Raw genomic sequence first — 26356 nt, forward strand, 5'->3', positions numbered from 1 at the left:
ACAACGTATAGTTGCTCCAATGAGACGAAACAGCGAGGTCCCGTGTCCATATTGTTTTGCATGTAAAATATCCCTTGGCAGTTGGAATTTGGTATAAGTGTAGGCCGTAGCACACTGCATGGCATATGCTCACCTTCATTAACCCAGTTGGAGTAGGACGTAAACACCCATTTAATTTTTGGAAAAGCAGACTCTTTTTTTTTTCTTTATTCAGCAGATAGTGTTTGTAATTTTTTTTTACTAATTTTTGAAGTCAAGATAAGATTTTGGGTACAAAATGATACTAATCTCTTCTTTTGATGAATTGCCGTACTTTTGAATGCTTGATCATGCCAAACCAGGCAAAGATATGTATTTTTCAATAATATACTTTAATTACATTTATTTTGTTGTTATTTTCCAGGAAAGAACAACTGTTAAACAAAGATAAAAGTGCTAGTTTGGACTCGGGGCTTACTATTAGTCCTAAGAGTCCAATTTCCCGTCTAAGACGTTCTAATACTTTAGGATCAGCCCGTGGGATTAAATACTCAAGTAAATTAAATATGGGTGAAGCCCGGGATGACGTCCATGTTTGCATAATGTGTCTACGAGCCATTATGAATCATCAGGTAAATCATTAATTTAGAAACCGTGGTTGCCATACATTATATTACTTGCATTTTAGTAGGGGAGGGTGGGTGGTCGAGTGATCTAACGGTGGGTGCACGTTAAATCTGTCATTCAGTGGTGTAGCTTCGATCCTAAGCTTGTACGTGACAATCGTAACTGACTTCAATGAATTACCTCTCCCCAATCTGATGAAAACTAGATGTCAGTTTACTATTACTGATGCACTATATTGCCATTTCAATGTTTCCTGAATGTCAGCATACATATCAGGAGGTAATACATTAGGTAAAAGATTGTTCAGAGTCACATAGTCAACCAATTTAAAATACTCTCAATGTTTTGTATTTAGCGATAAATTGTGCAAAAGTCTCGAGCAAAATTTCCTCATAGCACACAGTCAGTGCAGAAGGGTAGAACTTGAAACTCAATTTCATCTATTTCATTTCCCAGTCCCACCATTAACTGTTCAGGTTTAGTGCATGTACATTCTATGTGTATTTATTATGTAACATAATTTTCTATTCTGTATTTCAGTATGGCTTTAATCTTGTGATAGCTCACAAACATGCAATAAACTGTATAGCGTTAAGTTTAAACCATAGAAGTTTAAGGTATGTCAATTTGTCTTGGGTTGGTAGTTTGGGTGGCTGAATTGTGATAGATCATATGGTCTGTCATTGAGTCAAGTGGCATGGTTTCGATTGTAGAGTTGTCAACCTTTTGAGTTTTCTGCTGATCTTTCGGTTTCCTGCCACTTTTTAAGAAAATAAGCATTCACGATTTTAAAATTAAACCATCTTAGTTTCAAAATGACTTAGTTCGTGCTGACCCAATTTCTTTGTCATTCTTTCCATTATGGGTTGTGGAATGGTAGGTGGCCAGGTCTTTGAATCTTGTTCTTTTCATCTATATGCAGAGAGGAACGTCAATCGTCCATTCTCTTGTCACTCATGTCATTTGTTTGATTTGGTTAAGGAGATTGGTTGGTCAAATGGTCTTAAACATGCGCAGTAAATCAGAAGGTCAGTTATATCTGCAAATCAAGGGTTTGATCCCATATATGTGACAAATACTGGGGGATGTGGGGGGGAGGGGAGGACACAGTACTAAATTTAAAAATGGCACTTTGTTGTCAGTAATTTATTAAGACTGTTTTGTTTTTAATCTGAGTGTTAAAAAAACGACAAATGAATTTTATTTTTCCTGTTATAATGAATGTATTTAATAATAGAATATATTACAATATTACAGAACTAAAGCGTTAGTACTAGAGTTATTAGCAGCTGTATGTCTAGTTAGTGGTGGACATGAAATTATTCTCTCAGCTTTTGATAACTTTAAAGAGGTAGGGCATGTTTAAAATATATTTTAATTCTCAATTATAGTTTCCATTACATTAGTCCAGTCGCCAAACCCAATATTTCGAGTGAACCAGGAAATTGTATACAAAGTGTTTTTTTTATGATTGATTTTAGTAGCCTATGATGTCCTCTTTCAGAATCTGACGGGTGAATTAGTCTGTGCATGTAAAACAGACTAAAACCGTATAGCAAATAGTACACTTTTTTCCACTTTGGTGGCCATCCAGGACAGAGATCTTATTCTCAAAGTAGATAGTTCTCTGTGCGCAGAATGTTTCTATATATGATATGATTACCTGATAGTGTATTACACAAGTGATATACATGATATCTTCATGATTATTGATCATCCTGATGTGTACTTGGTCTCATCTCTTTCTTAACCCTGTGACATGACTGGACCATTGTTAAATGATCCACGTGTGTCACCACAAAGTGGGGATAATGGAGATAAGCCAAAAGGCGACACTTGTGATGTCTAGGCAACAATTGTCCAAGGAACCCAGTATTTATGCTACAAAACGTTCAAGGATTCTTCTATGGATTAAACGATTGATAAAATCAAACTCTGATCTTCTTATATCAAATATACAGTATCAATACTCATAAATAAAGTAAAATTCTATGTGATTCTCTGTATATCAGATCTGTTATCGTTTTAACTTAAAAAAATATTACAGCGTTTCTCACGGCACCAGTGGATGATGAATTGTTTCTATTTAAAATTGTTTTTTAGGTTTGTGGTGAAAGACATAGGTTTGAAACATTAATGGAATATTTTAGAAATTATGAAGAATTTCATATAGATTTTATGGTAAGTATATACTTTACATACCTTACTAAAATATTCCACTGATTAATCATTTCAAGGTTTATTGTCTTGGTGGATGCTCGATTGATTCCATTAATCCTATAAATAGTGACAATTGAGTAAACATGAGAATTCCACCAACTATATAATGAGCTATATCCTTCAATCATGTTGGCCAAGACATGTCTCTCGGTTCCATGCTAATCAATTGTCATTGTATCAATTTCTTCTTGCCGGGTGAAAAATTGAGCACAAACCCCAAAGAGAATTAAAGGGAAGTAACTATACTTATTCATTTTTATTTTACCTCAAACAAATACCTTATGTTTTTTCCTCTTTTCAGGTGGCCTGTATGCAGTTTGTTAATATTGTGGTCCATTCTGTTGAAAATATGAATTTCCGTGTTCATCTACAGTATGAGTTTACTCAGATAGGATTAGATGATTATTTAGAAGTAAGTTTATGGTGTAACTTGTTGAATTGAATAGATAAAGAGAGAGAATTCTTTATTACAGTGTGCGCTTTAAAAATTGAAGCTGATAATTCGATTCATAAAATATTCTGTCCACATGCACAGACATGAGAGATAAAGAACATGGGCCTCATTCATAACCCCCACTTTTATTTCGATTCCATTTCTAATGGGTTATTCAACCTTCACCACTGACTTGGGAATACCCAGAGGAACTTTGTCGGCCCAAACTTGGATTGAATATGTGACCTCCAGCTAGAGAGCATTTGCCTTACTCACTGATCCGCCAAGGTTCCTTCCAAGATTAGGAAGAACATGATAATCAAATGTTATATTGATTTTCCAATATTATTTTTAATTTTTGTTATTGAAACACTTATATTGTGCATCATTCATAGAAGTATTCAGATACATTATAACTTTACAATATACAATTATCCACATTTATAAGCTACATAAAAATTGTGTACATTAAGATAGACAATGATAAATAATATAAAGATAAAATATACTGGAAAATAAAGCCATTATAACCTGATCAAATTTATTAACCTGTTATTTTTTATTTTTCAGAAATTACGTCAAACAGAAAGTGATAGATTAGCGGTACAGGTACATGCATATCTAGATAATATGATAGATGTGGCAAACTTATTAGAAGATTCAGAAACAAAAACAGAAGCTTTAGAGAAAGTAGCTGAATTAGAAGATGAAATCTCTCATGTAAGTTTTTCTAACAATTGATGAAAATCATTAATGAATATTGGTTGTTTTCCTTTCAACTACCTTGTCCTGGGTTCTGATCCCTGCATGGACTATGGTTCTTCAGGATATTTCAAACCCAGTCTCTGCTTGACAGGTGTGACACATGCGAGGATGTCCATGAAATTGTGTCTAGTTGTTTGGATGGGATGGAAAACATGTCTTGTGTGCAAAGATCACTTCAAAGATGAGTAGGTTTCATCCATTGTATTTGACGCATGATCCCAGAAAAAGTTACCATGTGTTAGTCAATTGTAACATGAGGTCTTGTGTTGAAGAGACTTTTAATCCATTTCATAAACTTTCTTTGTTTTATAATTCAGATAAGTGAAAAGTTACAAGAAGTTGAAGAAGAAGCAATGACTAAAACAGTTGAATTAGAGAAACAATTATCAGAAGCTAATAGAGAATTGGAAGAATTACAGGTAGATTAAATATTACATGGTGTATCTATTAGGAGTTTAAAATGCCAAATGGAGAATATAGCTCAAGTCCTTTTGAATAAAATGTATGGCATATACTGCACATCTTATAGCAATTTTTAAAATTAGACAGTAGTTTGGATGAAGGATTCTATTGGCCTTACTGTGTTATAGATGGAAACAAACATTGCATACCAAAGATATCTTACAAGGCAATTTTCTCTATTTTGGAAGGATTTTTAAGCTCTGTATAGATAATTGCCTTGTAATAAGAGATATTTTGAATTTTATTTTAAAACAATTTAATGTAATTTTGATATTATTGTTAATAATCCATTCATACTTCTATTTTCAGCAATTAACTAGCCATCAAGAATCAGAAATGAATACTTTACGCAAAACTTTGAGTGAAAAGGATGAGGAGAATTTAAAACGTCAAAGTTTATTGGATTCTAAACTTGTTGAATTAGAACAGATTAGACAAGGTGTTATACCAGGTAAATATAATAAGTAGATATAGCACAGCTCAAACAGTAGAAACAACAAACAAATAGACCCGAGTATATGTTTAATATCAAACATCCTACTTTTATGCTCAATCCATGGCTAATAAAGATGGACATACACTATGCCCAAAACAGAGTCACTATAGATTTTCATTCCATCGGAACAGCTACAGCCTACTTTTATTTCGGATTTCAACTGTCAAGGGTTCGGTCATGTGTACCTCAATTTTTACAAAAGACCTTGGTTTTCTGTTCCCTCTGAATGAGAAGGCCGTCCTTCCTGCACCATTAACTAGGGGAAATCACATTAGAAAATCCTGAAGACCAAACCCAGGACTTCCAGATTAGCTAGCCACAGCTATCCTTGATATATCTTGTTTCTTGGAAAAGAATGTCTTAACTTATTATCTTCATTGAGTCAAGTGCCGGGGTTTCGTTCAGGGTTTTGGGTTTATTTCAGAAGCTAGCTAATAATTTGTCTTGCCCCCCCCCCTCCATTCTGCAACCTCACCAACAAATTGGCAGTTAAAGTATACATTCAAAAAAATTTTAAAAATCTCGGGCCACCACTTTAAGAACTGTTAAATATTTTTAGTTCTAGTCTGTGTTAACACTTCTGACAAATAAAAAATTGAATAATTGGTGATTTATATACTATCAACAAAGTAATGTTTTGTTCTGTTTACAGGTCCACCAGAGGGATCAACAGCACCCCCACCTCCACCACCTGTAATGGCTCCACCCCCTCCTCCCCCACCACCACCACCAGGTCCTTCATCTGCCCCACCTCCACCACCTCCACCAAATCCAGCCATTCCAAATATGTCAGGTAAGAAAAATTAAACATCTCGTTGCTATATTATTTGATCTGGGATAATTGTAGACGATACAATTGTCATGGATACACTGCTCTGAATAAAATCAGTTGTTAATTATTGTACCTTGAAGGCAAATCAATCCATATCTCAAAGTCAAAAATATGAACATTTTTATTGATGTTTATTATTATGTAAAAGACCTTGTGTCTGAGATATAAAGTTGGTGGTGTTAAATCACAAAGAACCAATATTCAGTTTAATTGGGCATATAATTAATTAGAATTGATCAGTTTAAATAATATTTTTAGCAAAATATAATTGAATATTGGAAGGTCCTAATCTCTATATTTTAAACTTTATTTTGGCATGCTTGGTCTTTGAAGAGTAATCATTTCTTACATCTGAATAATTGTAACAAATGACCAATATGGTTAAATCTTCTGACACAGAACCTAAAAATCAGAAAAAATAATCATTTACCTATGCTGTCTTGAGCCAGATAATCATCTGTGTATGCTAGCCTTGAGCCAGATGATCATCTGTATATGCTAGCCTTGAGCCAGATGATCATCTGTATATGCTAGCCTTGAGCCAGATGGTGTATTTATTAATATGTTGTCATCTAAGAGTTTCACTATGTACATATGAAATCATTCCTACTAATGACAGTATATTTTTTGAGATATTGATTTCAACATTTTATTTTTCAGCAATGACAATAAAACGTAAAATACAGACCAAATATCGATTACCAATATTAAACTGGACTCCATTAAAACCCCAACAAGTTAAAGGCACCATCTTCTCAGAACTAGATGATGAAAAATTATATTCTGTAAGTTCTACACCCACATTAAATTTATACACATTGTTTGTGTTTATCAGATTAAAGCCTGTTTTCCAAAGCTAAAACAGATTGACTACCAATAGGCTTGCATGTTTTTGTTTTTTTGGCGCTATGCTCCCACTACCTAAAAAAAAAAATGAAACAACTTCCATGAACTGCTTAGGCAACTAAATTGATGTATTTTTAGTTGACTGTAATATTTACTTAAAACCGAAGAACATGCATGTTTAATAAACTCTAATGTTTTCTCTTTTTAGGTAATTGATTTTCTGGAATTTGAAGAAATTTTCCGACTAGGACCTGCTGGACCAATGAGAACATCCGAAAATGGAACACCTAAATTACTCAAAAAGAACAGAGTACCTCAAACTATATCTTTATTAGAACCAAACAGATTACGTAATATTGGTTAGTACAAAAATCTTTTGACAACTCTATATCGGGCATTGGACCCTGAGTAAGTCATTGCACCAAAGGTTGAATTTAAAACTTGGAACTTCTTTTAAAACATTCATTGGATATTTCACTGTTCAATTATCTGGGGGGTGGGGGGAATATTATTTCACTGTTCAATTATCAGGGGGGGGGGGGGGTGATGAACGAACGGTTAGCATGTGTGCGCGCTGTTCATAAGCCGTGTCATTGAGTCAACTGGCGTGGTTTCGAATCCCCGGTTGTACGTGACAAACAGTAGGGTCGCCTGTCCAACCTCGTGGGTTTTCTCCGGGTCCTCCGGTTTCCTCCAACTGCTTAAGACCCCTATGTGCAAGCGAATTATTGAAATAAAATTAAACCATATGTTAGTCCCGAAATGACCTAGTCTGTGTCGAGTGGATGTTAAACCCCATTTCTCTCTCTCTCTCACTCAATTATCTGTATAGTGTTGTTATTGGTTCCTTACATGTCGTTGACTGAAATTTATTATGTTGCATTATGATTAAGAAAAAAAAAAATATCAAAGGTAAATAATCTCCATGACTTGGTTCAGTTGAATAAAAAAGAGGACCATCAAATAGTTTTTACCCAACGCTTATATATAGGTGATGCAAACTTGTTTATATCATAGGTCGGATATTGAGAAATTTTCAGTTATCATATCTTTGTAAATACTGCACGGAATTTAACCAGTTTTTGACTGATTTCCCTTTTAAAGATTTTTCTTTCACAATATTTCGTTTGCAAGGGATTCAAAATCTCGGAAATGGCAATCAGATGATGCAAATAATTTATGTTTCTAAAATTGCTCTATATACAAGTAAAACTATTAATAATGTTTGTTTTACAGCAATAACCAGAAGAAAAATGGATATGGGTAATGATGAAATTGTTAAAGCCATTCATGGGTAAATATTAATAAAGAATCAGAACTTTAAAAGATAGTGTGACATATTTAAAGCTGTTTTTAGTATAATCATTAACTTATCTGTGATATCACAGTGGTGGCAGGGAGTGCACAGTGTCTTAATTTGTGAGGTGCTGGCTTACTAAACAGAAGGTCCCGGGTTCAATCACGCTGTTGATTGATAAAGTTTGTGGGGATTTTCCATTGTGGTTTCCCCTTGTCAATGGTAAAGGACAGAGGGCCTGGCAAGGACAGTATTTAGTTGTTCGGATGGGATAAACCAACAAGGTCTCCTTGAAATTCAATATGAGAATTGGCTGTAGTGCCGTCCAAATTTCACTCATACAACACTGGTCTATGTCTGTCTTCATTCACCCAGTTGGTGAAGGAAATAGAAGGTTCATTTCATTTCACTGTGACGTTAACAACCAGCTATTTCTACATAATTTGGCTGCAACTATTTTATTAAGTATGATGTCATTTCTCTAAATAATCACAGGTTATGCTTTTCTTTCTGTCCTGAGTTGTTGTTATCCTGAGTTCTTATTAATGAAAGAGATAACTTTGAAAATTAATTTTGGTTTGGTTTCAGGTTAGATTTAAAGAGAATATCTCTAGATATGGTGGATATTTTATTAACTATTCTACCAAATGATCAAGAAGTAAGTTGCATTATTCACTGGAAGTGTATTTTGATAGGGGTGAATTGATTGTTTCGAATGTCCTATAGTTGGACAACTTTCACAGTGTCATTAATGTATTTTAGTGCATTTGAACACAACTTATTTATACACCACGCTTCATTGAGAATTGTCTTATTATAGAGCTATCATTATATGTCATTGTTTTTGAATAATTGATATCAAATCTACTAGATTACTTTGACACAATACTAGTTAAATTTATATTATATATATCTCAAAAATATTTATTCAATTTATAATAATATGACAAGCAAATATATCATGAGAATTACCTCTCTTGATGTAAAGTTCAGTAGCGGTCATCTGTTTGCAGATCATTTACTGGTGTGTGTATTTGTACCACTGGTATGTGTATTTGTACCACTGGTATGTGTATTTATACCACTGGTGTGTGTATTTGTACCACTGGTGCATGTGTGTATTTGTACCACTATATCAGCATGTTATGTCATGTTTCATTCAGTTTAGTTTCTTATCTTAATGTAATTGATATTTGTATTATAGATGAAAGCTTATCGTGAATATGAGAAAGCCAGGAAACAGATAGATTTATTATCTGATGAAGATAAGTTTATGTTACAGGTAAATACTACTGTTTATCACTGTATATATATATATATCTCTTTTACTTGTCTATATAATAAAATATACACAACCAATGAACACGAAATCAGTTATATCTCAACTACAGCTGTATTTGCTGACAAAATAAATTAACATATTAATTTTAATTAAATTTACTTCTTTACTCTTAAAGGAAATTGGTTTCAAATGCTCTGTAGTCAAGCATATCCTCGACGTATGCTGTAGAATAATTTGTCTTTCAACATGACATACAAATGCACAATAGAAGATTGACTCTTGTTGCTAACTTAAGAAAATATATGTAAAAATTTGTGTTTCTTTTTAATTTTTTTCAGTTAGCTAAAGTAGAGAGATTATCACAGAAACTAACTATAATGAGTTTTGTTGGTAATTTTTATGACAGTTTGCATCATTTACAACCAGTAAGTTCAGTCTTTCTAGATACAATCTTTATAGACATAAAAGTCCAGTCTTTCTAGATATAAGCCCTGTCTTACTAGATATAAAAGTTCAGTCTTACTACATTTAGATGTAAAAAAGGCATTATGGCTACTCTACATGCAATATTCTCTTTCCTAGCATTGCAAATATATGACTTGAATCAGTACACGAAATAAAGAGACCTAATACAAGCCATTTAACATAACAAGTCATTCGTGGTCTCTACAGAAATTCCAACACAAAACATTTAAGATTTACTAATTAATACCAGCTATGTTTTATTGTCTTGTCATGTGGTTAAAGAATGTTTTGATGTATTTGTGTATTTCAGCAAGTTAATGCCATCATCGCAGCTTCCATGTCTTTACGAAATTCACAGAAGTTACGGAAAATGATGGAGGTAATTGTTATTTATAATTCTTTCAATACCGGTATAATGTTCTTTTTGCTTTTAATTATTATATAATTGAAGTCAAGACATGATATATTATCTCCAAATTTTTGGTTCATAATTTAAACATTAAATTTACATTATTTCAATGGCATTGATGATAAGAACTAAACTTATTTGACCTTCATCTTTTATCATCTGTTTAAGTCTAGTAACATCATTTAAGGCACAGAAATTTTGATAGTTTTCCAAAAATGCAAATGGTGGACATTGACTTAAAATTTGTTCAGAAAAATAATAGTTTATTTCATCTTTATTTCTAAAACCATCAGTTCGAAATATTTATTAAATATTTAATTTACATTTCAGATTATTTTAGCGTTTGGTAATTATATGAATAGTTCTAAGAGAGGAGCTGCGTATGGTTTTAAATTACAGAGTTTAGATATGGTATGTATTTAGTCCACTGAGATTTAAAAATACATTCTCTCAACAATTGCTGTTTAAAAATACATTTGTCTTCTCAACAATCTATGTTTCATCATACATTTTCTCAACAATCTATATTCAAACAATACATTTTCTCAACAACAGAGGTTTACAAATATAATTTCTCAACAATGGAGCTCTGTTCAGAATAAATGGTTTATGTGGCATCCGTTAAGAATACTTATTGATTTGACTGCATAAATGTTGCCTGGTGTTTTGGCACTTTGTTGACCAATCTTAGAAATGGTCAAGCATTTACGAGCCGCCTAAAATATTATTTTATTTTTCAGTTGATAGATACTAAATCTGGTGATAAGAAAGTTACTTTGATGCATTTCCTTGTACAGACGATACAAGATAAATTCCCTGATGTTATTAATTTCGACAGTGAATTACGCTTTATTGATAAAGCTGCTCTTGGTAAGATATATAATCTTCTTCTGTTAAGGTGGAGTTAAAAATGTTTTGTTGTATACAAACACAACCTTAATGAGCCCCTAGAAAAATGCATCAGACAATGAATCACATGAGCTATTGTTGCTCTGTATTTCTTTTTTAAAAAGTTCTGATCATTGGCCTGTCCTCTAGTACGTCTGTGGATTTAGCCAAATGAATCCATGAGCAGAATGAATAAATGGAATGGGGTTTTATGTCCTGCTTTTCTGCACCCATCAAGTGACTCTATGATGTAAATACTCTCCCAGATGCTGCAGCAACAGCCTACACTTATTTCTGACTGTTAGTGGGTCTTTAACATGCAGCCAGTAATATAGGCAGGACCTTAGTTTTCCATCCCATCCAGACTACAGAACACTTTACCGTGCCAGACCCACAAGGGAATCATGCTGGAAAATTCAAAGGAACTTTCTCAGCCAACACTGGGATCGAGCTGATGACCTCCTAGTTTGTAGGCCAGAGCCATACTAACAAAGACATGCAACTATTAGTAGATGTTTATTATAGGAGGCTGGTTGGATGGTCGAATGGTAAGCATGTGCACACTGTATCATACTGACTACCATTGAGTCAACTGGCAGGGTTTCAATTTCTGGTTGTACGTGACAAGGAGTAGAGTCGCTTGTCGAACCTCATAGATTTTCTCTGGGTCCTCCGGTTTCCTCCCACTGCTAAAGACCCCTACGCGCAAGCGAATTATTGAAATAAAATTGAACCATGAGATGACCTAGTTTGTGTCAGTGGAGTTAAACCCTCCCTCTCTCTCTCTCTCTCTCTCTCTCTCTCTATTATAGGTCTGCACTGATATATGGGACTGTTCATTTTATATTCATTATGATGTGTGTTATTTTCAGTATCAATGGAGAATATTACAACTGATATACACGAGTTAGAGAAAGGTTTCACTTTAACCAAGAAAGAATTCCAGGCTCGTAAAGATTCAAGAGATGCTCCAACGCTACTCAAAGACTTTCTTGCCAACTCGGAAGAAAAATTCCATAAATTAGAAACCGATGTTAAAACAGCACAGGTAAGAGGAAATTCTGTTTATATCAGATAAGCAAGTTATTTTTTTCCAATGAATATGACAATTTTAAGCATTATCTCAAATTTTAAATATTTTTGAAAGTATTTTTACACAATTAAAAACTATAAATGAAACTATTATATAGTGAAATTACCTGAGAGACAGGTATGGGCCTTGATGCATCAAAGTGTTTTTAGATTTATTTAATATTTACCATGGTCATATCTTTTTACTTTAGGATGCATATAAAAGAGTTGTTGAATATTATGGAGAAAATTGTAGAACTATGTCACCTACCACTTTCTTCTCTCAGTTTGTTCGATTTGTAAATGGTTTTAAAGTAAGACCTTATACTATTTATCCAAATTTTTTTTTATTTATGATAATAAACCACTCTCTGTATGTGATTAGGATATTGGTCTTACAACCAGTTTATCCAGGTTTGAATCACATTCCTCTCATAATCATAAAAGTCTAAGCTTAGATATAACTAATTAGAATTAGAACTATTCCATTAAAAAATACTGTTGCATTGATGAGGAACAAACCACTTTAAAATGATTTTTAAAATAGAGATATCATGTCATTCTCTGATCTTCTGATCTTGGAGTATGAAAATTTCGAATAATGGTATGAGCACTGTTTCGTTATTTATATGAGATGGCAAAAAATATTGGATTCGTCTTGTGTCTTCATATGTGATAAAGTATTCTGTATTTTAAGATACTGCATAATATATTGATATCATACTTTGGTAAAATAAATGTCCTTGTGCTTCGTCAATATATTACTTAATATCTCACTCTAAACCACACAGTGGGGTTGGATGGCCGAATGGTTAGTATGTGCGCCCTGTATGATAAGGCCTGTCATTGAGTCATCTGGCGTGGTTTTGAATCCACGGTTGTACGTGACAAGGAGTAGGGTCGCCTGTCCAACCTCGTGGGTTTTCTCCCACTGCTAAAGACCCCTACGCGCAAGCGAATTATTAAAATAAAATTAAACCATATGTTAGTCCCGAAATGACCTACTTTGTGTTGAGTGAAGGTTAAACCCTCCCTCTCTCTCTCTCTCTCTCTCTCTCTCTCTCTAAACCACACATAAATTAGATAATGAAATTTTACCAAACTTTTTGAATACTAAATGCTGTATTTTGATATTATTGTAGCAAGCTGTTTTAGATAATGAGAGAAGGAAGAAATTAGAATTTGGTATTCCAGAAGCAATCAACAAGGTGAATAAACCAAAAGCGAAAAAGATAACACAGGTACGTCTTTATCATTATAAACTATAAACGGCAGATTAATATATAAAAAAACTGGACTCGGATTAATATAGAGACGTTATAACAGTCAGATTAATATACAGAAGTTATAACAGGTAGATTAATATACAGACGTTATAACAATCAGATTAATATACAGACTTTATAACAATCAGATTAATATACAGACGTTATAACAATCAGATTAATATTCAGAAGTTGTAACGGTCAGATTGATATACAAAAGTTATAACTGTCAGATTAAAAGCAAATCAGAATAATATACAGAAGTTATAACAGTCACATATACAGAAGTTATAACAGTCAGATTAATATACAGAAGCTATAACAGTCCGATTATAATAATCTATATCATTGATTAGTGCTGTATTACTTGAATGATATGATGATAATCTTTAAGTATTCATTGGTTATTTTAATTTATTATGGTAATAAAAACAACATAACAAATGCAAAAAAAACCCACAATAATCTAGCCATCAGTTGTATATGCAGGCAGTTGTCCTGCTTCTGTTTTTATACATAGTCTGAAATCTAGCACGATGTGATGCTCAGGAACGGTATTATAGCTTTTTATAATTTTGTTTTGTGACATATGTTTACAGGAGGCTATGGTATCAGAGTTAAAGAACAGAAATAGACAAATAAAAGAAAAGAAATTATTAAATAAAGATGAAGTGTATCATGGTGCTTTAGAAGACATTCTTTTAGGTAAGTACAGTTGTCTTTAATAGTGGGGGTTGGATGGCTGAATAGTTAGCGTGTGCGTGCTGTATCATTTGGTCTGTCATTGAGTCAACTGGGGTGGTTTCAATTCCCCAGTTGTGCGTGACAAGGAGTACGGTCACCTGTCCAACTTCGTTGGTTTTCTCCGGGTCTTCTGGTTTCCTCCCACTACTAAAGACCCCTATGCGCAAGCAAATTATTGAAATATAATTGAACCATATGTTAGTCCTTAAATGACGTAGTTTGTGTCGAGTGGACATTAAACCCTCTCTCTCTCTCTCTCTCTCTCTCTCTCTCTTTTTGTCTTTAATAGCAGAACTAGAAGATGTGAACCTGATGGGGAAGGTTTGACACAAGATACAATATAAACTTTATAATATATCAAACTTGTATACAAGAATTGAGATCATTAGTTCCATGCATTAATCTATCAATGTCCCACAATATGCAAATTCCTCAGTTTGTAGACCAAGTTGTAGATAATTACTATCCAACAGATCTTATACAAATTGAATCTTATGTGTCCAAATAGTTAAAAGCTTTGGGGGGAAACTAGTCTCACCAAATTGTATATAATACATACTGTCACATATCAAACTTTTCAAGCCTGAAAAAAGTTGTCTCTAATCTTACTTAAAGACTTTTGTAAAGATACAATTTTGCTGTTGAACTTTATAATAATTTACAATACCTAAAACAATTATTTGCTAGAAAAGTTACCATTTAGATAAATATTCTCAAATGAACATTTTGTGTATTACAGATTTAAAGAATGAACCTTACAGAAGAGCTGATGCTGTGAGACGGAGTCAGAGAAGAAGAGTAGAAAATTTAGTACAAGTTCCAACGCGTAGTGAAGCTTTTTAGTTCTAACTTGTAGACTTTTACAGATAAACCAACCAATTCAGTTTATTCATGATCAACACACGGGGGACGTAAACTATTATCGGTTCTCTTCATCAAGTCAGAGTTTATAGTACGAACTAGAAATATATCCATTGTGAAAGATAAACTGAAGTGCCAATATATCTTTGGAAAGTGTTTCAATTCTGGATATAAAAGTAAGAAGCTTGACTGGTGAACAGTTCTTATCAGACAATATTAGTTATAAGATGAACAGATAACCAGTGTAACAGTGCTATTTGCTCAGTAACAATGTGTCAGTTGTCTTTGCTTCATTAGAACAAAAATCAATATACCCCAATCAGAACTGAAGTGTAGCGACAAAAAAGTGCTATGCAAATGAAAAAAGAAATGTCTACCAATGATTATTACAAAAATGTTGGATGTTTTAATTGAATATTTGCGTGATCATGACATTTGGGAGCTTTATTCAGCACATAGAAAGCTTTGCAAACTTAACATTGTTTTCTAATCTAACAATATGTCCCCCGTTACATTTATGTACTACTATAATATTATTAGGATTGAAAAGGTTGGCCTAGTAAATTGTATGTGCTTTTGGTTTGTGTCTTCCATATATATCATATTCTATATTATTACTAATGTGAACATATTATAATATCATTAATTACACACATGAACTCATTATTAGCTTTTTAACAATTCATCAATTCATAATTTAATTTTATTTTTAAAATATTTTATATTATTGATAAGATTTTTTGTCGCAAAGAATATGCTCCATGTTTTAAAATAATTTTACTTGTATGTAAGACAGTTCTATGTACATGTACCAGAATTTATTTTATTTAACAAATTATTTTGTGGATTAAAAATAAAAATGGGGAAATATGAATATTAGGTAAACTAGGTAATTTTAATTTTTTTTTAAAAGAAATCTGAATTTTCTCTACATTTATTAATTTAGTTGCTCAACAATCTTCCTACTAGCACAATTGCTCAAAATTCAATGCATAATATTTAAAGTAGCGAATGTCATACGTTTATTTAATTTATTATTCTTTTAGTCCCAGTGAAATACATGTAACATTTCAATGATTCATCATTCTATGTTTTTAAGTAAATAAATGCATTCCTAGATTTTATTAGATACTGCTCACAAACTATTCATGGGGTTACCAAATTTTACAACCAATTATTATGTGGTCCAAATTTTAGTATGTCATACTTTTTGAAAACATTTTCTTCTTCATTTCAATTTAGATTTTAGTAGATGTATGTTAGAGATTGATAAGAAATTTTAATTTTATTAGTACATGCTCATGAAGTCTGAATGCTCAGCCTTTCTCAAGCACTGCTGTAGTGCTGCTCATTGCAGTGATTGAACCACTGTACATGTAAATGATGGGGGTACACATTGAACCATTGTAATTGATGGGATATTACCCGGTAATTACATGTAACTGTAACTCTGGAAATGATGAGGGGGTAAAAATTGCTGTCATCACCATGCTGTAAATTATCTGTTAGACATTGCACCACTGTAAATGATGCAGTACAGACATTTCAGTTATTGGACCACTCTACAAATTGCGCCACTTGATGAGGTAAAAATTGCTGTCATGGCACCACTGCAAATGATGTTTTAGACATTGCACCGTAGTAGAAGATGTGCTACACATATAGTGTCACTGTAAATGATGATTGCACGCTAGCTAGTAGTAGAATAGAACACATACCAAAAGCACATAGACCTGATTATAAAGATAGATTATTTAATTTGTAAATACTAGAAATAACTGTAGATATGTGTTATAGATAAGGTATTCTCTGTACATGTCTAGCTTTTAATATGCCTTATTCTTATTTTACTGAAATTCATATTTCAACAATCCAAAACATGTCCGTGGTTCATTTGTTCTTAAATCTAAATCATCATCTTGTACTTGCAGTGACGTGGGGCTTTATCTTGAAATTGTTTTTATGAAATTCTTCATTTATTTTTTTGATTCAGTTTAATTGAATTAAAATAGAAGTGGATTTCATGTTTTCAGTTTATTCAATATTTCCACAAATATAAGGTTTAAGCACAAAATTTGCTTTCCAGTCGATTTATGCATTTTTTTTTTATTTATTAATTTTAGATATGAATATGGCCTTAACCCTTAACATTTTTCAGAAAACTTAAAACGTGGGTTATATTTTTTTTTTCTAGAACGTGACAGCCTATTTCTTTCTTAATCGTCATTTTAAATTTGTAATTCGTTAAATTGACAGCATGAAATCTGCTGAAAATGTTTGGATTGACTGAAATAATTATACGAGATGTTAACTCACCGTCACTGGTATGGAGTATTTTTATTCGGTTGTACATTATTATATGTTAATGTACATAACATAAATATAAACCATGTCATATTGATGTGAACATGATATATCTTTTATTACTTATATCTCATCCGATCATCGCCTAATAAAGACATACATGTATAATCTCATTGTCTATTGTTGGAACTCTTTGTTAATATAGTATGCTAATGTTTCATCATTAAGATTTGTCAGCTGATATCGTCCATCTACATTTAAGAGAAAAAAGGTACAAAAAGAATTTGTAAATTATAATTATAAAAAGGGGGTCATCTTAAATCCCCAATAAAAGTAATGCAATCAGAAACGAGATCAGCTTAAATTGATCCTGGAATTAATGTGATCCAAAAGAAAGTCAACTTTAATTCTTATTGAAAGGAATTCAATGTACAATTCTTTTGAACAAAATTCATTTTTTAACTTGCATTACTTTCTTGTTCTACAGTAGATATTAAACCTAAGAAATCATTATAAATTATAATAAGACCATATTTAATATGGTAGGTGGGGTTTGAACTTGAACACAGCTTTTCTTTTAAAAAATAAATATTTTAAGGCCGAAAAAAACAAAAACAACATATCTTGGCAGTAATCAGAGATTTTTTAGCCAGTTTTCGGTCAATTTTTGTTAAAATTTGGGCAATTTTACACTTACAGCCCCGCTATGTTCTAGTACACCTATGTGATATATTCCTAGACGGAATACACAAAAATGAGTAACATTGTATTTTATATTAGTACCATGATTTGACCATTCTATATTATTCTCTAGTAAAAGTTATGGGCTGAGCAGTACATGTACCATTGTTGAACTGACAAAAAGTTCTTGAAATATTTCCCTATTAATTCTTAATATAATAAAAATCAGTTGAGATATTAACTTAGTTGGTCTGTTTCAAGTTTATCATCCGGGTATATAAAGATAGATTATATTTTTTAGGAAGAAATGTAATTAAAAAGTTATTTTATCACAGTTTTAATTGTAAATTTGATCAATTACTGTTTAATTAGTTTTACTTAATTAATCATTGGTGAATATATATTGAATGACACCTATATAAACATATTCTATCCTTTTATTTTGACAATTTGTTAAATAACTTATTTCTTATTGTTTTATTGTAATCATATGTTATTAAATTATCTATATGTATCTTTTTTTTTACGACAAATAAAACATCAATATTTCAATGATGTAATGTTTTAACTTTTGCATTTATTGCTCTACTTATTATTTTATTTTGAAAAAATCCATGCATATGGAGAACAAATATTAATGAATTTATATTTAATACAAAATTTCTTTTGTTACTTAAAGCAAAAGTGATATAAATTTTAACACAGATTTAAAAGATATATTCCAATGAATAATTAAGTTCTACAATAATTGTAGATGTAGTGTATTACTATTAATTTTTTTCTGTTAATTAGCGGTTGCTCATTTTAATAATTAAAAACTAATTACGCTATGCATCAAAATAATTCCGAACATTTTACAGATTATTTTATGGATTTCGGGGTTTTCTTGTTTTCAAATTTATATTTTTAAGGATCTTTGGGGACTATTTACAATTCTTTTCATGCTTTTTGCCAATCATTATAATGTTAGATTTTTTTTTTCCTTCTCTCCATATTTTGCTAGTCCTGGCCCCAAGATCATGAGATCAGGTCTGTGGAGGGCTCAAGGTAAATAAATAATTCAAAACAATAGAAAATTTTCCTTTTCAAATCTTTTGCCAACACAGTCCAATAAATGTGTGTATGCTGTTGTATATTTTAAGGCATAGGAGAGAGTTTTAAATTGGGAGTTTTATGATCTTGGGGACCCGATTATATTTTAAGCTATATTGTAGAAAGAAATAGAGTCAATTATTATTCATAGTTCATTTGTTTTTATCATTTTGTTTTTATTGTGTTAATTTGTGGTTTCTATTTAATAATATATGTATCATTTTTTTGGAATGACCTGTCTTTTGGTACTGTGTTATGTTTTATGTAAATAGAATTAGTCTTTAATTAAGAGACACTGGTTTATTTTTACTTTATATTATTTTGATTTATTTAACCAAATGTTGGTTTTAATAAGAATATGATGCATTTTGTCATAACAGAATGTTCAGTTTAAAAGTTCATGCCTTGATATTCACCAAATATGATCACTCACTTTTATTTGTAATTTACCAAGAAATAGACAAAAAAATTAAATTTACATTGTGTTAAATTATTTATACTATTTTAAAATTGTACAGATTAATTGCAAGACAATTGTTATCAAACCAACATTTTTTTTAAATTTACAAATGAATAATATAGGTATAAAACAAGCCATGTTCTTTAATAATGGTATATGATAGCAACTGTTTATTATTGTACAATGATTCTATACATATACCTGTACTGACCATCATCAACAACTTGTATAACCAAGCCAACCTATTTTTATTCTGTATTATGTACGTAATGTCAGTTGATGTTTTCATCACATCAACAATAAAATATAGGATTTATTTAGTTGTTGTATTTCTTAAAGATACATTATGTTAGATTTAGATAAAGAGCTAGCCATTTTTGCTATAATAGTTCGAAAATAGATAATGTAACAAGACGTGTGCAATAATTTCAACCACCGCCCTGTTTGTTCGAAGCTAAGTCTCGCTCCTCCATTTTTAGCTTCAATCAAAATATGGCTGAACTGTTCTAATCTATTTATTATCGGAGAAATCCGATGCAATCAAGAGTTGGTTATGGCCTGGATAAGTTAATTAATGTCTAATTAATAATTTAGAAAACATTTCAGACCTAAAGAAAGACATGCAATAGGCAGATTTAGCTCTTGCATAATGTATGTTTAATTTAGCCTCACTATATATTACTGTATCCCCTTCATGAATCGAATGGGGTTTTTTCTTAACCTGTAATACTGTCTTTACCTTTGAGTTTGTCATGAATGGATTTACATTTAACCCCATTTCATTTCATTTCCTCATGAATGAAAGTTTAAAACATTGCCTGAATTTTTGGGGGGGTCCCCCATTGAGGCTGAGCAGGGATAAGCAATTTAGTTTGCTGATACTTTGAACAAATATCTCCCATTCTACCTTGACTAAGTTTGATAATTAGCATTTTCTACCCAGGTTCAACAGAATGATAAGCAATTTGATGCTTTACAAAAAGATAATGAGCAAGTAATTAATGAATGCCATCTGTATATTTGGGAATTGAGGCAGGGGGACATCAGCTTCACTGAAAACTTGATTCTTCTGAAGAATATCGAATTATGGTACAGTAAAATGCCAAATGGAGTGAAACAGGAGAATTTCTTAGTTGACTTTCTTGACTATACTTTGTCTTTGCTCAATCCAATATTAAAACATAATATATAACAATTTTGGCTTTTTAAAATTAACACAAGATATGCCCATATTTTACAATAGATGGACAGAGAACAGGGAAAGTCAATAGGGTTCATTCTCTCCTAGTCCCAATGCCTCATATCAAATTAGATAAAACTGTACCCACTATCACTTTTACAAGGTTTTGATAAAGGGGGAAAACTTCCGAACGGAATGTGACAGATCGCTGAATATGTCCTCTCATGACAACAATGTTGCACACCAAATTTAAAAACTGTAGCCTTTATCACATTCATACGGTTTTCAGCAAAAAGGGACAACTCGGGTAAGGAAAGTTGATGAATGCTCAATATCAATACGGTTCATTCTCTCATGAACCCAATGCTTCACACAAAATTTGAAAAAAAAAGATGTTAAAAACTGAGGCCTATATCACATTCACAAAGCCTTGCGGGTATGGGGTCATAACTCTTGAACAACGGGTCGTGAAACGCTGATTATCTATGGGGTTTCGTTTCGTCCTCTCATGACCCCAATGCTTCGGACAAATTTGAAATAAATCTGTTTAAAAATTGAGACAAGCTTAAAACGTGATTTTCCATACAATCAGGGGGCATAATCCAGGAACTTCTTTAAGTAGCATTTAGTAACTGAACAGTAACACACTAACACTATTTATGGAATAACAATCACTGGTTTATTAACATGCAACGTTTCGACGATGATACTCTCGTCTTTATCAAGCAAATGATAACATATATGTAAAACATCAAGTATTTATATACAGTAAAAAAGAAGCCATAAACGTCGAAACGTTGCATGTTAATAAACCAGTGATTGTTATTCCATAAATAGTGTTAGTGTGATAATCCAGGAAGTTACGGTCCGATATGCGTGCTTAATATAAAAAGGAACCGAGGTCTTTGGGTCAAAGAGTTTAAGTTTCATCAAAATCGGATTATCGTTTTCATGTGGACGTATATTGTCATCGCCCCTGTCCGTCAGTCTGTTCGTCCACAATTTGTTTGTGGACACTCTACTGGTCACAATTTTTATCCGATTTTGACAAAATTTGAAATATACATGTAGGTTTATATCCCAAAGATCAGTTCCTTTATTTTCTGTACAATCAGGGGCCATAATACAGAAAAATACGACCCCATGTCAAAGGGAACCAAGAACTTTCTAATATAAACATATGTTTTAAGTTTCATCAAATTCAGACAAAAAATGGGGGGCCTTGAGGGATCCCAAGCTATAAACGCGATTTTGTGTACAGTGAGGGCAATAGTCCAGGAAGTTACGGCCCGATACATTTCAGGATATAAACACCTGATTAAGTTTCGTCAAAATTGGTTAAAATTGTGAGGAATGCCACTTAAGCGCTCACAAAACATGCCCCCCCCCCACCCTCAACCGCAACCTGGCACTGGTCAAAGCTAAAGTAAAACCATGCCTGTTTGTTGTTAGTACAACAAAAAAGTGACAATTAATTTATTTAACTATATCTTTTATTGTTGATATAATGACTTCCTGATATAATGTTACTACCAGGTTCAATATTTGGCATAATTATAATTATAGTATACTAGTGATAAAACCTCAGTGAAGAGTTTCGTGTCAGAAACCTGTTAAATATTTACTATCTAAAAACTACCAAAAATAATTGTAATTTGCCAAGTTTTTGTTTGCGGTGTTTAAGGTCCACTTCCACCGAGGGTGATATTGCAGTTGTCTTATTTCTATTATCTTCGCACACGCGCATGGGTCTTTCCTGCGTGTGTGGGTGGTGGACCAGTGTACAAGTAGTAAACTCACGAGGATGAGTAGGCGCCCCATCTCCAAGCCACACACACCAGGGAACGAAACCAAACAGAGATGACTGGCTAGCTAGGGCTCGAAGCACGACACCCTAGACCCCCCCCCCCCCCACACACACACACATCTCTTAGCTGTTTCTCTTAGTTGCTTTTCTTAACAAGTCACACACTGTTTCTCTTAAACTTGTATACACCCCAATTTGAATTACCGATACGATAATCAATCATTAGAAATGGTTTTATTTGGCTTGATTTATTGTAAAGTTATTGTTTATATTGTTTACGTGACAGTTTTCTTTCCATCTCGAATATTTTTAAGGTGACTTTCACCTCAAAGTTGTTGTTTTTGTCAATGAATCCATTCTGTTGATTAATAAATGTGTCCCATGTAATGAAAGATGGCCAACCATATCCTCGATTCAGTTCAGTGAAAGTATAAACTAGTTGTCCGGTTTCTGATCTATAATTATCTATGAAGTTGATCACTTCCATAACGTATTTAGCTGTACATGATTTAAAAGATTTATCCCTATATCCATCGTCGCAAACCTTTAGATAAACCCCCAATGTTTCACTTATACCTGGATTATCAGCAGAAGTTTTCCTTACCCCAACACACCATTGTAAATCTTGAAATGTTGTAACACAACTGTAGGACATCTTGTTCAGTTTTATTTGATTTAAGTTAAATGTTTCTGCGAAGTTAATTTCATGATGTATATTAACATCACCAAGATGTTCCTTAAGAATTATTTCTTCGATCTCAGTTTCCTCAAATGATGGAAACTGAACAGACGTATTCAATGTTCGTTTTTGACATTGTCCACATTCCAGTCGAACTTTTGGTAACGTATCTAAGACTTGAACAATGGACGAGTCTTTCAAAATATCATCAGAACATTTAACACCGGTCCTCAGATTTTCAGTTAGAGATTTCATACTTTTCATTAGTTGTGTAATTGTATCCGTTTGTTGGTCGCAGATTTTCTGTATTTCGTCCTTGTTGTTTTCACCAAATTGGCGAATTTTATCAGTAAGGTTAGTAACGTGAACATCGACATTTAAACGCGCTTGAATGGCTGCTTCTTTTACTTCTAGTAATTTACTTCCCAAAGACGTAGAATAGTTTTCAAGTTTGTTTATATGTGTTTCTATTTCTTCTTTTATTGTTTTCAATTCGTCCCTGATGTTTTGCTGGACGCCGTCCTCTTGTAGGTCTAAATATTTATGTCCATTGTGATTATTGACGAAACATTTCAGGCAGGTTGCTTTCAAACACTTCTTACAATAAATATCTACTTTCTTTTCTGTATGGTTTGGGCAGAAATCTTTAGAATGTACAGGCGCCTCTTTGTCTTCGTCAGGGTTATCTTCCTTTAGATCTGATCCAATTTCATCCAATGTAATTACAGTATGATCTTTACTGACACTTAACTTGTCATGCATTGATTTACACGAGTTACATAAATATTGTCGACAATCGCGACATCGAAATATTGATGGAGTACTGGGACAAATATCACATTGTGGAATGTTTGATGTAGAATGATCCGCAGTTTGTTGTTTGAACAAAAATTCCATCACTTTAGTATCCTGACGGCACAATGGACAGGGGAATATATCATCTTTGGATGTCTTCTGAATGTAATCTTCTAGACATGTGAGACAAAATGAGTGCCCACAGTCAATTATTATAGGTTGTTGAAAATCATTTAAACATAGACTACATACCTCTTTGTCCGTTACTTCAGCCATTTGGTTCTCACCCAGTGAATAATGGTTATTTAATTATTGGCAATTGAAATGTTTAAATCAAATCATGTAACGCCAACCACCACCGTAACAAATTTGTTTTCTGGTCAATCCGTTATACATATAAAATTAAGTACTTGTAACTACGGCACAACCAATTTAAAAGACACGTCTATTCAAGTACGTTTTCCTAGCGCGAATCGTGATAGCGGGAACCTATATATTTCTATCGTAACACTTCACTGCTTTTGCACGAATAAAATGAATAGTCAGAACATACCTTAACGCTGTTACTGGTGTAAAAATAAAATGGATATTTGAGTAACTTCCTTGTTGAATACATATGCCAATAATAATACATGTATATAATATAAAGAAGATTGCGTGCGAAATTGTATAGGTGTATGTATAACATCCTATATGGCTATGGAAGGGTATCGCTGCCAATATTAAATGCTCTGCGACGATGCTGTTTCCATTGATTATATGTAAAACGTATAATGTACAAAGTCCTAGTACTGATAATGATCAAGTCAAAATACCTTTAAGGCAAGAGTTAAATGTAAAACGTCATTAATGTTAAGTGTCAAATGACAAATGTTTTGTGGGAAAATGCTTTTTGTGGCGTGTCTACACTTTACATTTCTCTCATTACATTTTACATTTGCGTTCTGCGCATCTTATTTGTCCTTTACGCTTTCTACATAACATCTTTCGTACAGCATCAACTTTCATTATGGAAATGTAGGTTATCACGCGACTTATTTACATATACGGAAACCTGGCACACTATAAACCAGAACAAGGATATTCACGACACTATAACAGGAAATCAGCCTAGCACAATAAGAAATTTACTTATACCTTGACACTTTGGATGGTACTTTACCATGATAAGGGGGGGGGGGGCTGTGCAATGTCCAAATACGAAAATCCAGGTATTATGTTACATACTAGTGAAAAGCACGTTCATTTCTGTTTGTAAATATGTAAATAGTTTTTTTCTGGTACAATCGTATTTTCATATTTCAAATCCAATAAATATCACACTATTAAAGGGGTATTCAAGTAAAAATACTGGTCTAAATACGAAATTGCAGATAACATGATATATATCACTGATTGCGGTGGGGGTGTTTAAAATATCAAAATACGGGTATTAATACGAAATTCCAGTTATTGTGTTATAAATTACTGGAAAGTATGTTTCTTGGGCTCTTTGAATCTATCAAATGTAATGAGAGAAATGTAAAGTGTAGACATGTCAAAAAAAGCATTTTCCCACAAAACATTTGTCATTTGACACTTAACATTTGACGTTTTACATTTAACTCTTGCTTTAGATGTATTTTGACGTTATCATTATCGATATAAGGACTTTGTACTTTTTACATATAATCAATGGAAACGACATTGTAGCAGAGCATTTAATATTGGAAGCGATACCCTTACATATATGGCTGGTGTAATTTAATATTTATACGTTTAAATTTTATAATAAGCACAAGTCTTTTATAGAGGGTTTTTCACCGATGTCCTCTTATTAAGATTAATCTCGAGATAAATGATAGCTTTATACATAAAATGACCCCGTAATGCATAGGCGTACGGGCTCGATGAATGTTAGGGGGGGGGGGGGGACCTGAAATGCCCGAAATGGATTTCATTGATACAAAGCATTAATTATGATGTCATATATGTCTATATCATTATCTCGCGCATTCACTGCCCATTTTATCCCACCACCTGATGATAAAGGCTAAAGCACACGATAGTGACACTTGTCTCATAAAAAAGTGTCCCCCCCCCCCCGCCTCTCTGGATACGCCCCTGCTTAGGTGGCTGACTCTAATTCCCACACTGATCAATCGTTTACAGTCCACAGAGATGGGACCGTCGGGAGATATTTTTGAAAATGTAACTGTCGCAAACGCGTTTCCTGCTTTCCAGTCCGTGAAAACAGCAAGTTCAATGTGGTTCAGCGCAGTGGACGCTTACGGCTATCCCACAGATCCATTCACTTGTTTGTGATTTCTGCGTATTGTGTTATGTCCATAGATTTATTTTGTGTAAATTATGTGTGGTGCAGTCCCCCTACACTTACTATTAGGTGACCAACCTGAATCCCAAACAACCAATAAAT

The 26356-nt window shown here is 32.9% G+C and overlaps 2 protein-coding genes across 6 annotated transcripts in view; one reads left to right on the forward strand and one right to left on the reverse strand.

Annotated features, from left to right (window-relative positions):
- Positions 1–19795, forward strand: part of LOC126832026 (formin-like protein) — a 46011-nt gene extending 26216 nt beyond the window's left edge. For all 5 annotated transcript variants that reach the window (XM_050562709.2, XM_050562710.2, XM_050562711.2 and 2 more), the window contains 23 exons: positions 404–611; positions 1147–1223; positions 1864–1957; positions 2710–2787; positions 3128–3238; positions 3830–3979; positions 4342–4443; positions 4796–4937; positions 5635–5775; positions 6475–6599; positions 6869–7019; positions 7897–7954; positions 8546–8615; positions 9162–9239; positions 9578–9664; positions 10015–10083; positions 10444–10524; positions 10854–10983; positions 11874–12049; positions 12285–12386; positions 13215–13313; positions 13937–14042; positions 14821–19795. In XM_050562709.2, coding sequence (XP_050418666.1) covers positions 404–611; positions 1147–1223; positions 1864–1957; positions 2710–2787; positions 3128–3238; positions 3830–3979; positions 4342–4443; positions 4796–4937; positions 5635–5775; positions 6475–6599; positions 6869–7019; positions 7897–7954; positions 8546–8615; positions 9162–9239; positions 9578–9664; positions 10015–10083; positions 10444–10524; positions 10854–10983; positions 11874–12049; positions 12285–12386; positions 13215–13313; positions 13937–14042; positions 14821–14924 — 2539 coding nt within the window. In that variant the 3' untranslated portion in view covers positions 14925–19795. The remainder of the gene's footprint in view (positions 1–403; positions 612–1146; positions 1224–1863; positions 1958–2709; positions 2788–3127; positions 3239–3829; positions 3980–4341; positions 4444–4795; positions 4938–5634; positions 5776–6474; positions 6600–6868; positions 7020–7896; positions 7955–8545; positions 8616–9161; positions 9240–9577; positions 9665–10014; positions 10084–10443; positions 10525–10853; positions 10984–11873; positions 12050–12284; positions 12387–13214; positions 13314–13936; positions 14043–14820) is intronic.
- Positions 19796–22111: 2316 nt separating this feature from the next.
- Positions 22112–24321, reverse strand: LOC126832028 (E3 ubiquitin-protein ligase TRIM33-like). The gene has a single exon (XM_050562716.2). It carries the CDS (start codon positions 24214–24216, stop codon positions 22726–22728), a length of 1491 nt encoding a protein of 496 aa, XP_050418673.1. The 5' UTR covers positions 24217–24321; the 3' UTR covers positions 22112–22725.
- Between the last annotated feature and the right edge of the window lie 2035 nt (positions 24322–26356).

This window comes from Patella vulgata, chromosome 9, assembly GCF_932274485.2.
Source record: "Patella vulgata chromosome 9, xgPatVulg1.2, whole genome shotgun sequence".
NCBI lineage: Eukaryota > Metazoa > Mollusca > Gastropoda > Patellidae > Patella > Patella vulgata.